At 35.4% G+C, this 12,698-nt stretch overlaps 1 protein-coding gene across 2 annotated transcripts in view; it reads left to right on the top strand.

Annotated features, from left to right (window-relative positions):
• The first annotated feature begins 438 nt into the window (after positions 1-438).
• Positions 439-12,698, top strand: part of LOC127739123 (melanoma inhibitory activity protein 2-like) — a 57,424-nt gene continuing 45,164 nt past the window's right edge. For both annotated transcript variants that reach the window (XM_052250708.1, XM_052250707.1), the window contains exons 1-3: positions 439-621; positions 4,014-4,147; positions 11,224-11,313. In XM_052250708.1, the coding sequence (XP_052106668.1) occupies positions 495-621; positions 4,014-4,147; positions 11,224-11,313 (351 nt within the window). In that variant the 5' untranslated portion in view covers positions 439-494. The remainder of the gene's footprint in view (positions 622-4,013; positions 4,148-11,223; positions 11,314-12,698) is intronic.

Genomic DNA, 12,698 nt, shown 5'->3' with positions numbered 1-12,698 from the left:
ATTAGCATTCAACCGTGTTATTTGATTGCTGTGACATTAGTATTTTCCCGTGTTATTCGATTACTGTGTCAATGGTATGGGGGTCCGCTCCGTACATGCACCCTCTACGTAAAATAAAAAGTAAAATAAATGAATAACAAAAAAATTCTTTATTTGAAAAAAAAATATATTTGTCATATTTTTAAGAGTCGTCTTTTCGAGTGGTCTGAGTTGCCTTTGAACATGATAAGTAAAGGTGACCTTAATTGGGTCTGACCAGTTGTTAAAGCTGGTCGAAGTTGTCTTTCGTGTTGGTCCGATTTGTCTAAAAATTGGTCGGAGTTGTCTTGTTCCGAGTTTTCTTTGGTCCGAGTTGGTCTGGTTCCAGATGAACTGGTCCCTGTATTCTTTTCATAGTACATTCAACATTACACATATCTAGAAACAGTCTACCGGATGTTCAAAATATTGCAGCTGATTTTCTTACGTGTACAAGCCATTGAAAACAAATTGAAATGAAACCACGGCTTGTTTGTCGTTTTCAGATGATTTCAAAAGTGTTTATTGTATTGCTTTATACCATTCAATGTTCAGGGTCAAAAATTTCAGATTTGCGACTTTGTGCAGACGATGATTGTAAAAGTAAGTCAACAATAACATAACATGCGGCCTTTTAAGGCAGCACTACCTTCAACTTGTAATTTAACAGTCAGTTATTATTCGAAGGTGGTAGTTTTACGCAAAATACTGTTTGTTTCAATTTCCCTCCCTCCAGAGTTATTTATTCCCAATTTCCCACATTTTGGCTCCTTAATTAGATCTCAAATCAAAACAAAATATCAGTTTAAAATATGAATCATGATTGTTTCTGCTACTGCCAGTACTAGTACTAGGCCTAATACAGTTCGATCTGGCCATATAATAAAACCTGTTTTCCCCATGTCTGTTCGCCTATATTCATGATTAATTGTTGAAATTAAATGTATTGAAAGGATAATGTGAAAATGTAAACATGTAAACTTCGGGACATCATTAATTGTCCTTTGTTCTTTAAATGATGTTTGTCATGTAAGTAAACATTATCTGTTATAACTTACAGAAATCTCCTAGGTTTCACTTTGATATGAGATCTAATTAAGGAGCCAAGTAAAAATGAAGTGAAATAAGATTTAGTATTTTTGTTCTACAATTCACACAATCACAAATTTTACTCATCATAATACCAAGCGTACTAATTTAATTTACAAAGTTGTAACTTTCATCATGTTCATACATGTAATTAAACAAAGCTATGTCTTAATTAAATAATTTTGTTTGCAAATTCCACCCATATGGTTCAAGCAAAAAAACCACAAAATATAGCGCAATGTAACACAGAATATAACTATTAACAAAACAGTCGAGAATTACAAGTTTAAACATAAAACAAAAACAATGTAATCTTAATGTAACTTTTAATGGACATGGATCTTATTTTCACAACTCTTAGCATCAAGCATGGCGATCAAGCATACAATAAGAATACCTAATAAGAATTCTAAATATTATTCGAGAGTTATTTAAAATATATTCTTATTAAAAAATACAGATCTTTAATAGAAGCCAAACATATGTAAATGGGAGAAATATGGAAATAAGTAAAAAATGCCAGCAATATAAGGGCTTCGTTTATATCATGTATAGCATGTCATATCTCAATGACTTAATGTGTATATATATATCAGTTTACCACATTCAGATGTCCAGGGTTTTTTGTTCAGACGTATTTCCTGGATGTGCCATTCCATATATAACCTTTACATAAATGCAGGATAAGTCTTTCCACTGACATCAGTCTGGTAAAGTTTGTGTCAAAACAGTAATTTTTCCATTGAAGGTGATCCTTTTTGTCAGGGAAACTTGTAATTTGATTAAAAAAGAATGTGTGTGGATATGGTTTCAAGACTGTCCCTTTAGTTTTGTAATTAGGATTTCTTCTAAATCTTTTCCCAAACATATATATCAGTTGTTGTTACTGCTGACTTTATTTTTTTATAAAAAAATTACAACAGAATTGATTAAAGCCATGTAATTGTCATAAATGTTTGTTCACTGAATGATTATAATCCAAAACGTATAATATATGAAAGGGTATTTGATGCAGACACAAACTTATCTTTTTTCTGCCTTGTTACATGTAACAAAAAAATTGTACTGCAGACCGTACCTTCACATTTTAGGTTTGTTGATATAAGAGAAGAAAAACATTTGTACATTCCACCAGATCCCATTCTGCCTCAAATAACATCAACTGTGTTAGTGCTTCTGTCTCCAAAACATGCTTTAGAGCCTATAATGTACTACATGTATTATGAAGAGATTTGCTTTACCAAGCATTAAGCCTTTTGAAATAAATCTATTTGGGAACATGTTTTGCCCATTCATGATGATCATGATGATTTATACCAAATTTAACTATTATAGATGACAAACTGTAAATCACAAAAAATGGTTAGTGGGACAATATTTACAAATGAGTAATCATTGTGGAAATTGTCAGTTGAATGATGATTTTTTACCCTTTTTTGGGCAAAAATTGTTTAAGATAAAGAGAAACTGTAAACAGCAAAAATGATCAGTAAAACATGATCTACTCAAAGGTCAACAAAGCTGAAATTTTAAGTACACTCTTTATAAAAGTTATTGCGCTTGGATAGCAATTTTAAGCCCTTTTTTAAAGGGGGGGGGGGACAAAACTTAGTAGATAGATAGAAACTGAGAACCAAAAAATGATGTAGCAATACAATATCAACAAAAAAGAGTTCTTGGTCATGAATTATATTCTAGTCTTAAATGTTTGAGAGGGACCATTGTTGTCCCCTGCGCAACATGTTGCAGGGGACATAGAAATAACGGGCGTCCGATTGTCCGTCCATCCGGTCTTGTTAGCTTTCTCACGTGTACACATGTACAAACCTGGCCAGATTTTTATGAAACTCATATCATAGGTTTATATCAGCAATGTCTTGGGCGATTTGGAAAATCAGTGCTGATCAATTGTTTAAAAGAGTAATGCCCCTTGAAAGCATTAATTTTATGGGAAATTGCATCGTTAGCTCTTTCATCTGTACAATTCTTGCCAGATTTCCATGAAACTTATATCATAGATTAATATCAGCAATGTCTTTGAGGAGTTCAAAAATCAGTGCAGACGAATTATTTTTTAAAAAGAGTTATGCCTCTTGGAAACATCAGTTATATGGAAAATTGCATTGTTAGCGCTCTCATTTGTACAATTCTTGCCAGATTTTTATGAAACATTTATATCATAGGTCAATAATAGCAATATCTTGGACGAGTTAGAAAATCAGTGCCCATCAATTATTTTTAAAAGAGTTATGCCCTTGGAAACATTAATAATTTGGAAAATTGTAATGGTACAGTTAGTGCTCTCATGTGTACAATTCTTGTCATATTTTTATGAAACATATATCATAGGTTTATATCAGCAATGTCTGTGAGAGTTAAAAAATCAGTGCTGATCAATTATTTTAAAAAAAGAAATGCCCTTTGGAAACATTAATAATTTGGAAAATTGCACTGTTAGTGCTCTCATGTGTACAATTCTTGCCAGATTTTTATGAAACTTATGTCATAGGTTTATATCAGCAATGTTTTTAAGGAGTTTGAAAATCAGTGCTGATCAATTAGTTTTAAAAGAGTTATGCTCCTTGGAAACATTGATTATATGGAAAATTGCATTGTAAGTGCTCTCGCATGTACAATTTTTGCCAGATTTTTATCAAATTCATATCAAAAGGTATATAACAGCAATGTCTCAGACAATTTCAATAATAAGTGCCGATCAAATATTTTTAATGAGTTTCCCTTGGATACCCATACACATAGATCCAGGTGAGAGACACAGGCTCTTTAGAGCCTCTAGTTTATAAACTTTATTTAGTCTTGGATATTTGAAGTGAACAAATGTATGTTTCAAAACAAAAGACTAAATTTCCATGTTAGCATGGTGTTCAGTATGTTTTATTTTTCAGCTATGTTATCATTAGCTAAGACATTAGCCAGACATCATCACAATGACCCTATTTTCCTTACATTCAGCCGGGGAGAAGTTGTAGAAGTGTTAAGTAAATCTGCAGGAAACAGACCAGATCTTTGGGGTGGACAGGTAATTAAATCAATACAAAATATTAATGAAAAAGATAATTAATAATTAAGTGAGTCTCATTGGGGTGTAAGCGTGATGCTGGATTTGCCGTTATTTTGTAAGCGGGTACTGGTGTTTGATTGATTGATTGATTGATTGTTGGTTGCTTAACGTCAAATTGCAACCAGTATTTGATATCTAAACAGATTTCAATAATATATGAACAATTAGAAAAAAAATGTCTCTATCTGTTGCGGTTGCACTGTACTTTATATTTCAATTGGAATGATTGTAAGGTGTACATGTCTGTCTGCGCCATAATAGGCTCTATTGTCCGGAACTGTTAACTATGTTTTAGCCCGCTCTCTCTCTTCGCTCTCCATTGTAAACAAACATCACTGTGTACATGTGTTAGACTAAATCAGTATTAAACAAGTAACATTCAATTGCAGTTAAGTAATGACTTAATGCCCTTGTGTAGTTTCATCCTAACTGGCGTGGTGGCAGCGTGATTCGAATTTACGCCTACAAGAAAGGTTATTATTCATCACATTGTTGAGACAAACATCGGGACTGACTAAAACCTGTCTAGGTCATCCGTAGATAAATATTTACCGTGAAACTTAAACTGCAAATAACCAAGAACATTTAACACAATGGCTAATACACACAGAGCACCTAAACAGTGGTGCCTTACTAAAATTGAAACTGTAAATTCATTTGAAAACTGGAGACAAAACATAATATACACGTTATCATTAGACCCACATTTTGCACCATTCTTAGGAGACGGCGTACATTGGGAAAAGAAAACTAGGAATGCTCCCAATCGTGGCTTTTTACATGATGGTGAAGATGTAGCCGAGGCAAATAGGCATACACGTGAACAAAAAGTCAGCATGTTAGAATTAATGCTAGGTCAAATAGCCAATTATTGCCCCGTTATCTCTAGAAACACAATAGTGAAAAATTCTACTTCGATTGAAAATATATGGCAAACCATCCGTTTACATTATGGATTCCAATCCACGGGTGCTCATTTTATAGACTTTGCCGCAATACATTTTGAACCGAACGAACGCCCAGAAGACCTTTATCAACGAATAATGGCTTTTGTTGAAGACAACCTGCTCCAACGCGATACCCAAATAACGCATCACGGGGGCGCAATCGAGGAAGATGAAGAAATGACACCTTCACTTGAAAACTTTGTCGTGCTAACATGGTTAAGACTAATACATACAGACCTACCTAAACTGGTCAAACAAAGATATGGAACAGAATTAAGATCGAGAACATTGTCGTCAATAAAACCGGAAGTTTCGCAAGCGCTAGATTCATTACTTGAGGAACTCCGGAATTCTGAGGACGCAAAAGTTATGCGAGCAGCTACTTCTAACTTTCCCACAAAATCTAAGTTTGTTCATGAAGAAAAACTAAAATTATCTTATCCACGCTCTATTAAAAGCTGTCCGTTATGTAAAGCTGCAGGCAGACCCGACCGCCACTTCCTCAGCAAGTGCTCATTCTTACCGAACAGCGATCGAAAATACATGGTAAAAGCCCGACAAATTGCCGGAATATTTGATAATTCAGATGACGAATCATCAGACGTAGAAGTCGACACTGTTTCTAAACCTACTCATTCAGTAAACCGAGTCCAAGTCCGTCAGTCTCCGTATCTTGACGTGTTCCATACACATTATAACACTCGTTTAACTATTGATAGTGGTGCGACCGGCAATATGTTACGTGCATCCGCAGCTAAACGAATGGGTATTGAAATAAAATCTAGCTCTCAATCTGCACATCTGGCCGATGGATCTTCACCCCTCAAAGTCATTGGGGAAGTACACACTAATTTCACACGTGATGGACGTGAACTACATTTTGAGGGTTTAGTCGTCGAAACTTTGGATGTTGACATCTTGGCTGGTATTCCTTTTATGGAAAAAAATGACATTTCTATCCGTCCTGCTAAACGTCAAGTAATACTGGGTAACAATACCGTTTATACTTATGGCTCTGTTCAAAACACGTCCGAACATCATACAGTCCGTCGGGCACACGTTTTACGCGCTCCATCTCAATTTACAACTATTTGGCCAGACGATTTTCTTGAAATGCAATTACCATCTGATATTTGCTTAACTGATGATACATTCGCCATTGAACCAAGATTCGAGTCGCATATTTCATCAATACATGTTGGAAAGGATTCTAACCTGTGGCCCCTGCCAAATTTGATTACAAGTGTTGCTGGCAGAATTCGTATCCCAAATTTGACACAGGAACCCCATAGTTTAAGACGCAACGAACACTTTTGTCAAATACGATCAACATATATTCCAGAGTGTAAAAGTGATGCTTTCGAATCTACTGAAAAAAATGATAAAATTAGTCACCCAAGATTGACAAATTATTCAGAATCAGTCAAAATTGACCCAGATAATTTGTTATCTCAAGAGATAAAAATAAAATTCCGGGATACATTAAAAGACTATGATGATGTTTTTGATCCATAATTTAAGGGATATAATGGCGCCGCCGGTCCATTTCAAGCTAGAGTAAACATGGGACCAGTCCAACCCCCGCAACGCAAAGGCCGTGTTCCGCAATATTCCTGTAATCAACTAGTAAACAAGGAATTATTTGAATCTGGAATAATTTTGAATTCTGGAAAATTGATGAGAAATATATGATGAAAACTAACCCAACTAAATAGGGTTAGCCATGCGCGCATGGCTAAGGTGGGTTAGTTAGTTCATACTGAAATGATAGTGAAAGTAAAATTAACCTTAGCCATGCACGCATGGCTAACCCTATTTAGTTGGGTTAGTTTTCATCATACATTTCTAATCAATTTTCCAGAATTCAAAATTATTCCAGATTCAAATAATTCCTTGTTTAGTAGAACTACAACAAAAATTTGATGAACTTGAAGCAATTGGCGTTTTCAAACGCCCAGAAGATATTGGTGTATCTGTAGAGTACATTAACCCGTCTTTTTTAGTTAAGAAACCAAATGGCAGTTTCCGTTTAGTTACCGCTTTTGCAGACGTAGGTCGATATAGTAAACCCCAACCGTCACTCATGCCAGATGTTGACTCAACCTTACGTCAAATAGCACAGTGGAAATACATAATAGCTACTGACCTTACTAAATCGTTCTACCAAATTCCACTTTCGAGTGATTCTATGAAATACTGTGGTGTAGTAACCCCCTTTAAAGGTGTACGTGTGTATGTGCGCTCTGCAATGGGCATGCCAGGCTCAGAAACAGCACTAGAGGAGCTTATGTGCCGTGTTTTAGGTGATCTTGTAGAAGAAGGCGTTGTAGCTAAAATAGCCGATGATCTTTTATTGCGGTGGAAATACCCTACACGAATTACTACAAAACTGGACAAGGGTTCTACAGGCTCTGCAAAAGAGCAGTCTAAATTTGTCTGCTACTAAAACGATTATCGCACCCAAAAGTACAACTATTCTTGGATGGATTTGGCAATTAGGAACTATCAGAGCTAACCCACATCGTATTTCTACCTTATCAGTTTGTCCACCACCAGCCAAAGTATGTGGTTTGCGGTCTTTTATTGGAGCGTATAAAGTACTAGCACGAGTAATACCAGATTGTGCTTCATTACTGGGTAAACTTGATGATGTTGTAGCCGGTCTAGAATCTAAAGAAACTATACAATGGTCAGACGAACTTACTGATATATTTTCACAGGCTCAGAAAGCTCTTTCAACAAATCGTTCAATATTTTTACCTCAACCAAATGATCAACTATGGATCGTTACCGATGGTTCTGTAAAAAAACATGGCTTAGGTGCTACCCTTTATATAACACGTGATGATAAAATACATGTAGCTGGGTTTTTTAGTGCAAAACTGCGAAAACGCCAATTAACGTGGCTGCCTTGTGAAATCGAAGCACTGTCTATTGCCTCAGCGATTAAGCACTTTAGTCCGTATATCATACAATCAAAACACAACACTTGCATACTGACCGATAGTAAACCCTGTGTTCAGGCATTCGAGAAGCTGTGTAGGGGAGAATTTTCAGCAAGCCCACGTGTTTCGACATTTCTTTCAACAGCCTGTAGATATCAAGTAACAGTAAGACATGTAGCAGGAGCTACTATACTTCCGTCCAATTTTGCAAGTCCCAATGCACCAGACTGTGAGGATTCAGCCTGTCAAATCTGTATATTTGTGCAATTTACTGAAAATTCAGTTGTTAGACATATCTCTACAAAAGACATTCTTGAAGGGATTCAAAAACTTCCGTTTACAAGCAGGAATGCCTGGATATCAATCCAAACAGAATGCTCGGATTTACGGCGAACACATGCTCACTTGCGCCAAGGGAACCGACCATAAAAAAAACTTACTAATGTAAAGGATATTAAACGCTATCTGAACAATGTGTGTATTGCGAAAGACGGTTTACTTGTTGTCAAGCGAAACGAGCCAATGGCTCCTACGCGCGATTGTATTGTTGTTCCTCGTCAGGTTTTAGATGGACTGCTTACATCCTTACACATTAAACTCGACCATCCTTCAACCTATCAACTTAAATCTGTCGTACACCGTTACTTTTTCGCACTGGATATGGATAAAGCAATTGAAACTGTCAGTAATGGATGTCATCAATGTGCCGCTCTTCAAAAAATTCCTCACAAGTTAAATGTACAATCTACAGGTGACCCACCAGAGACAATAGGGTCTGCATTTGCTGCAGATGTGATGAAGCGTGAACGACAGCTTATCCTTGTTATGCGCGAATATGTTACGTCATACACAGCTGCTCGCTTGATCACAGACGAGCGCCAAGAAACTTTACGTGAATCTTTATTGTGCCTTTGTGTTGAACTATGTCCACTCGATAGACCATTTGCTGTCGTTGGTACCGACCCTGCTCCAGGATTCCAAGCCCTTGTCAAGGATGAACTTTTGCGTCGACATAGAATGACCATAGAAGTTGGTCGTGTCAAGAACAAAAACAAAAACCCTGTAGCCGACAAGGCAATTCAAGAGTTAGAAGACGAAATTTTGCGACAAGACCTGAATACACGATGTATATCACCTCTGTCACTCACGTTATCTATTGCCCGTTTAAACTCTCGAATTCGAAACCGCGGGTTATCTGCAAGAGAAATGTGGACTCAACGTGATCAATTCTCAAACAACCAAATACCATTGACAGACCATAATCTTATTCAGCGTCAACATGAGTTATGAAAGTCAAACCACAGTTACAGCGAAATTTCTAAAGCTCCCTCTAGAGCTCTACCCGAATCTCCGCATTTAGAAGTTGGTGATCTAGTTTACTTATATAATGACCGAAACAAAACTTGTGCTCGTGACCGATATCTAGTTGTTTCTACAGACAATTCTTGGTGCAACATAAGAAAATTTGTTGGTTCTCAGTTACGCAATACATCATACCGTGTAAAAAGGAGTGATTGTTATAAAGTTCCGTCACTATTGAACACTTTAAGCCAACAGGATACTTATAATCACGACAATTGTACATCTTCGGATGAGGACGATAATACAGTGAAAACACATAGCCCGCCTAAACCTCCTGACATTCCAAATGTAATATCCATTCCTCATTTACAGGAGTTTGATCCGGAACGTTTCGAAAACGAACCAAGTGACTTAAGCTTACCAATAGGCGAAAATGAATTACAACACGAACCTGATGATCAAGTAAACACCGATGTAATTCGACGATCCACACGGGAACGCCATCCTCCTAAATTTCTTCAAGACAATTATGTTCTATTTAAGTGAGAGAAACAAACATTGTGTACTAATATAACCAGTGTGGACCATAAGCACAAAAGATTTTGCGTTGTAATAGCAAATTAGAACTATTATTTGTTAGATTATTATTATGTATAAATGGGGCAGAATAATCCCTGATATCACTTGAGGGCAGTCTACCCTATGAAAGTGTTTTTTTCCAACAATTAATATGTTTGTTCTTGTAACATGTAAGCAGAGTCTTATAAGTAACTTTAATTTTCAAAATGAAAAAAAAAGAAAAACTGGTAACGCCATAATAGGCTCTATTGTCCGGAACTGTTAGCTATGTTTTAGCCCGCTCTCTCTCTTCGCTCTCCATTGTAAACAAACATCACTGTGTACATGTGTTAGACTAAATCAGTATTAAGCAAGTAACATTCAATTGCAGTTAAGTAATGACTTAATGCCCTTGTGTAGTTTCATCCTAACTGGCGCTGGAAGGTATCATCTGTCCTTGACCTCATTTTTATGGTTAAATGGTCAATGTTAAGCTTTTGTGTTTTGGTATGTTTTTCAAATACTAATAGCAATAGATCAGCTATATTTGGTGTATGGAATAATTGTAAGGTGCACATGTATATCTGGTAGGTATCATCTGACCTTGACCTCATATTTATGGTTCATTTCAATGATAAGTTTTTGTGTTTAGGTCTGTTTTTCAATTGGCATACTCAATAGGTCAAGTATATTTGGTGTATACAAAAATTGTAAGGTGTATATGTCTGTCTGACACAATTTATCTGACCTTGACCTCATTGTCATAGATTTTAAAAAATGGTAAGTTTCTGTAATGCTTTTAGTAAAACCTTTACCTTTAAGACTTTCAACATAAAATCAATGGTCAGTAAAACAGGCGAGACATTTCAGCGTGTGCACTCTTGTATCTATTATTGATCTAATATATTCATGAACTTACTTTAAACTAAGGTAGAACAAAATATAAAGCATTCGTCTTTAAAAAGGAGGTGCTTGGTACAATTTTCATGAGGCTGGGAACAATAATTTATGCAGGTGATTGTTGTGGCAACCACTTTTTGAGGCAAGTGCAGACAAGTACTGACCATGTACACAATGATTTGCCTGACTTTGAACAAGCACATAATCATGATAATCATGTGGTGATTTTAAACTATTTTTTTTTTAGATCACAACCCTGTTAAAATGATATTGACACATGTAGCTACTATGAACAATATATATTTAATTAATGCTTTTCTCTCAGTGTAAATGTACTATACATAATCTATAATAAATCTTTATTCTTTACTATGGTTTTCAGATTGGAGATAGAAAAGGTTACTTTCCAAGATCATTTGTGAGGGAATATAAAGTGGAAATCCCCAACCCAGGAAAGATTGTTCCCACAGAGGTCAGTGCATTATTGTTAGGAAATATTAATTTGAAATCATCCAACCTAGCTAGAAAGTTACCATCTATGATTTGATTAGAATAAGTCACTGCATATGCAAAAATATAGCAGAATAAAGCTACCTTTTGACTACTATACAAGCTGTTGTTTTTTTGGTTAGTGATAATTTATTTATACCGTCTTTTGGGATGTATAGTGCGCATTTGTGTATAGTGCGCACCCCCTTTATGGTCCAAGAAAGGTGAGAAAAAAAGTTTATTGTTCGTATAAGACTCATAGACATTTTCGGAAAAGTTACAGCTCCAAAATCGGCAAACAGGAAGTCTATCGGTAAACAGGAAGTTTTTTAAATGGACACCGATGTCGGAGAATTCCGTACGGAATACGTTATTAATATGAAATTGAAAATATTCTGACAAATGAATAAGAATTTTATTAGATTGAGATAAATCTACATTTAAGTTTGTTTTTTTCAAACCAAATTTAATAAATTGTTTGAGTATCATGGACAAGATAAAATATCCAAATTAATGTTCTGATTGAAACAATAGCATAATTACGAATCAGTCAAATGATTATCATTAACATCATTAGTGCTGTTATAAATTGTTAAAATCTCATAATTTTTATTTTTTGTTTGTTGATTCTAGCTGTTAATCTGGATTATCACACCTCAAACAACGGGTCTAATCGATGTCAAAACAAATCAGTGACAGGTTCACCTTGTTCCTAATTAAATTCGTTCAGGTTACAATTATGAGATTATCATGATTTCAATCATGATTTCTTCTTGAACAGTTTTAAATAGTTGTTTAAATGTTACAAAGTAGAAACGTATTTATAAAAATAAACTTCTCATAGACTAAATCGTCACTTTACAATATCAAGTCACATGACTGACCCACATGACTGGCGATCACCTGATACATTAGAAAAAATGGTGGTTTATCTTTTCAAAACGAGCGTGGTTTATTCAATTTTCATACACTTTTCTTCTACTCTCCATGATGAACACATACAAAAACAGTAAGTTATGACAACAAGGAACACAGAGGCTAATTTAACCGACAACAAAAGCTTTATTGTGTCTTTATTAAGACATGGCAAATTTCCAGATTGCAAACAGATGGACAAATTTACACGATAAACGTAACTACAGAGATATAAAATGTATTTTATTTGAATAAAACATGACAAATCAAAACAATAAGATACATATTACAAATATAACATGTAAAACATAAAAACAATCGAGGTTTAAGTAAAAATATTCCGTACCCTTCACTTCTCCTGGAAATTTCTTTGTCGGAGTTTGGACCTGTAAAACGACTAAGAAAATGTCTGTAGGCATGTATAACGCGCACCCCTCTTACAAGAAACATGAC

This window comes from Mytilus californianus, unplaced genomic scaffold (genome assembly GCF_021869535.1).
Source record: "Mytilus californianus isolate M0D057914Y unplaced genomic scaffold, xbMytCali1.0.p SCAF_4, whole genome shotgun sequence".
Classification (NCBI taxonomy): domain Eukaryota; kingdom Metazoa; phylum Mollusca; class Bivalvia; order Mytilida; family Mytilidae; genus Mytilus; species Mytilus californianus.
This window is presented reverse-complemented; position numbering and strand designations above follow the sequence as displayed.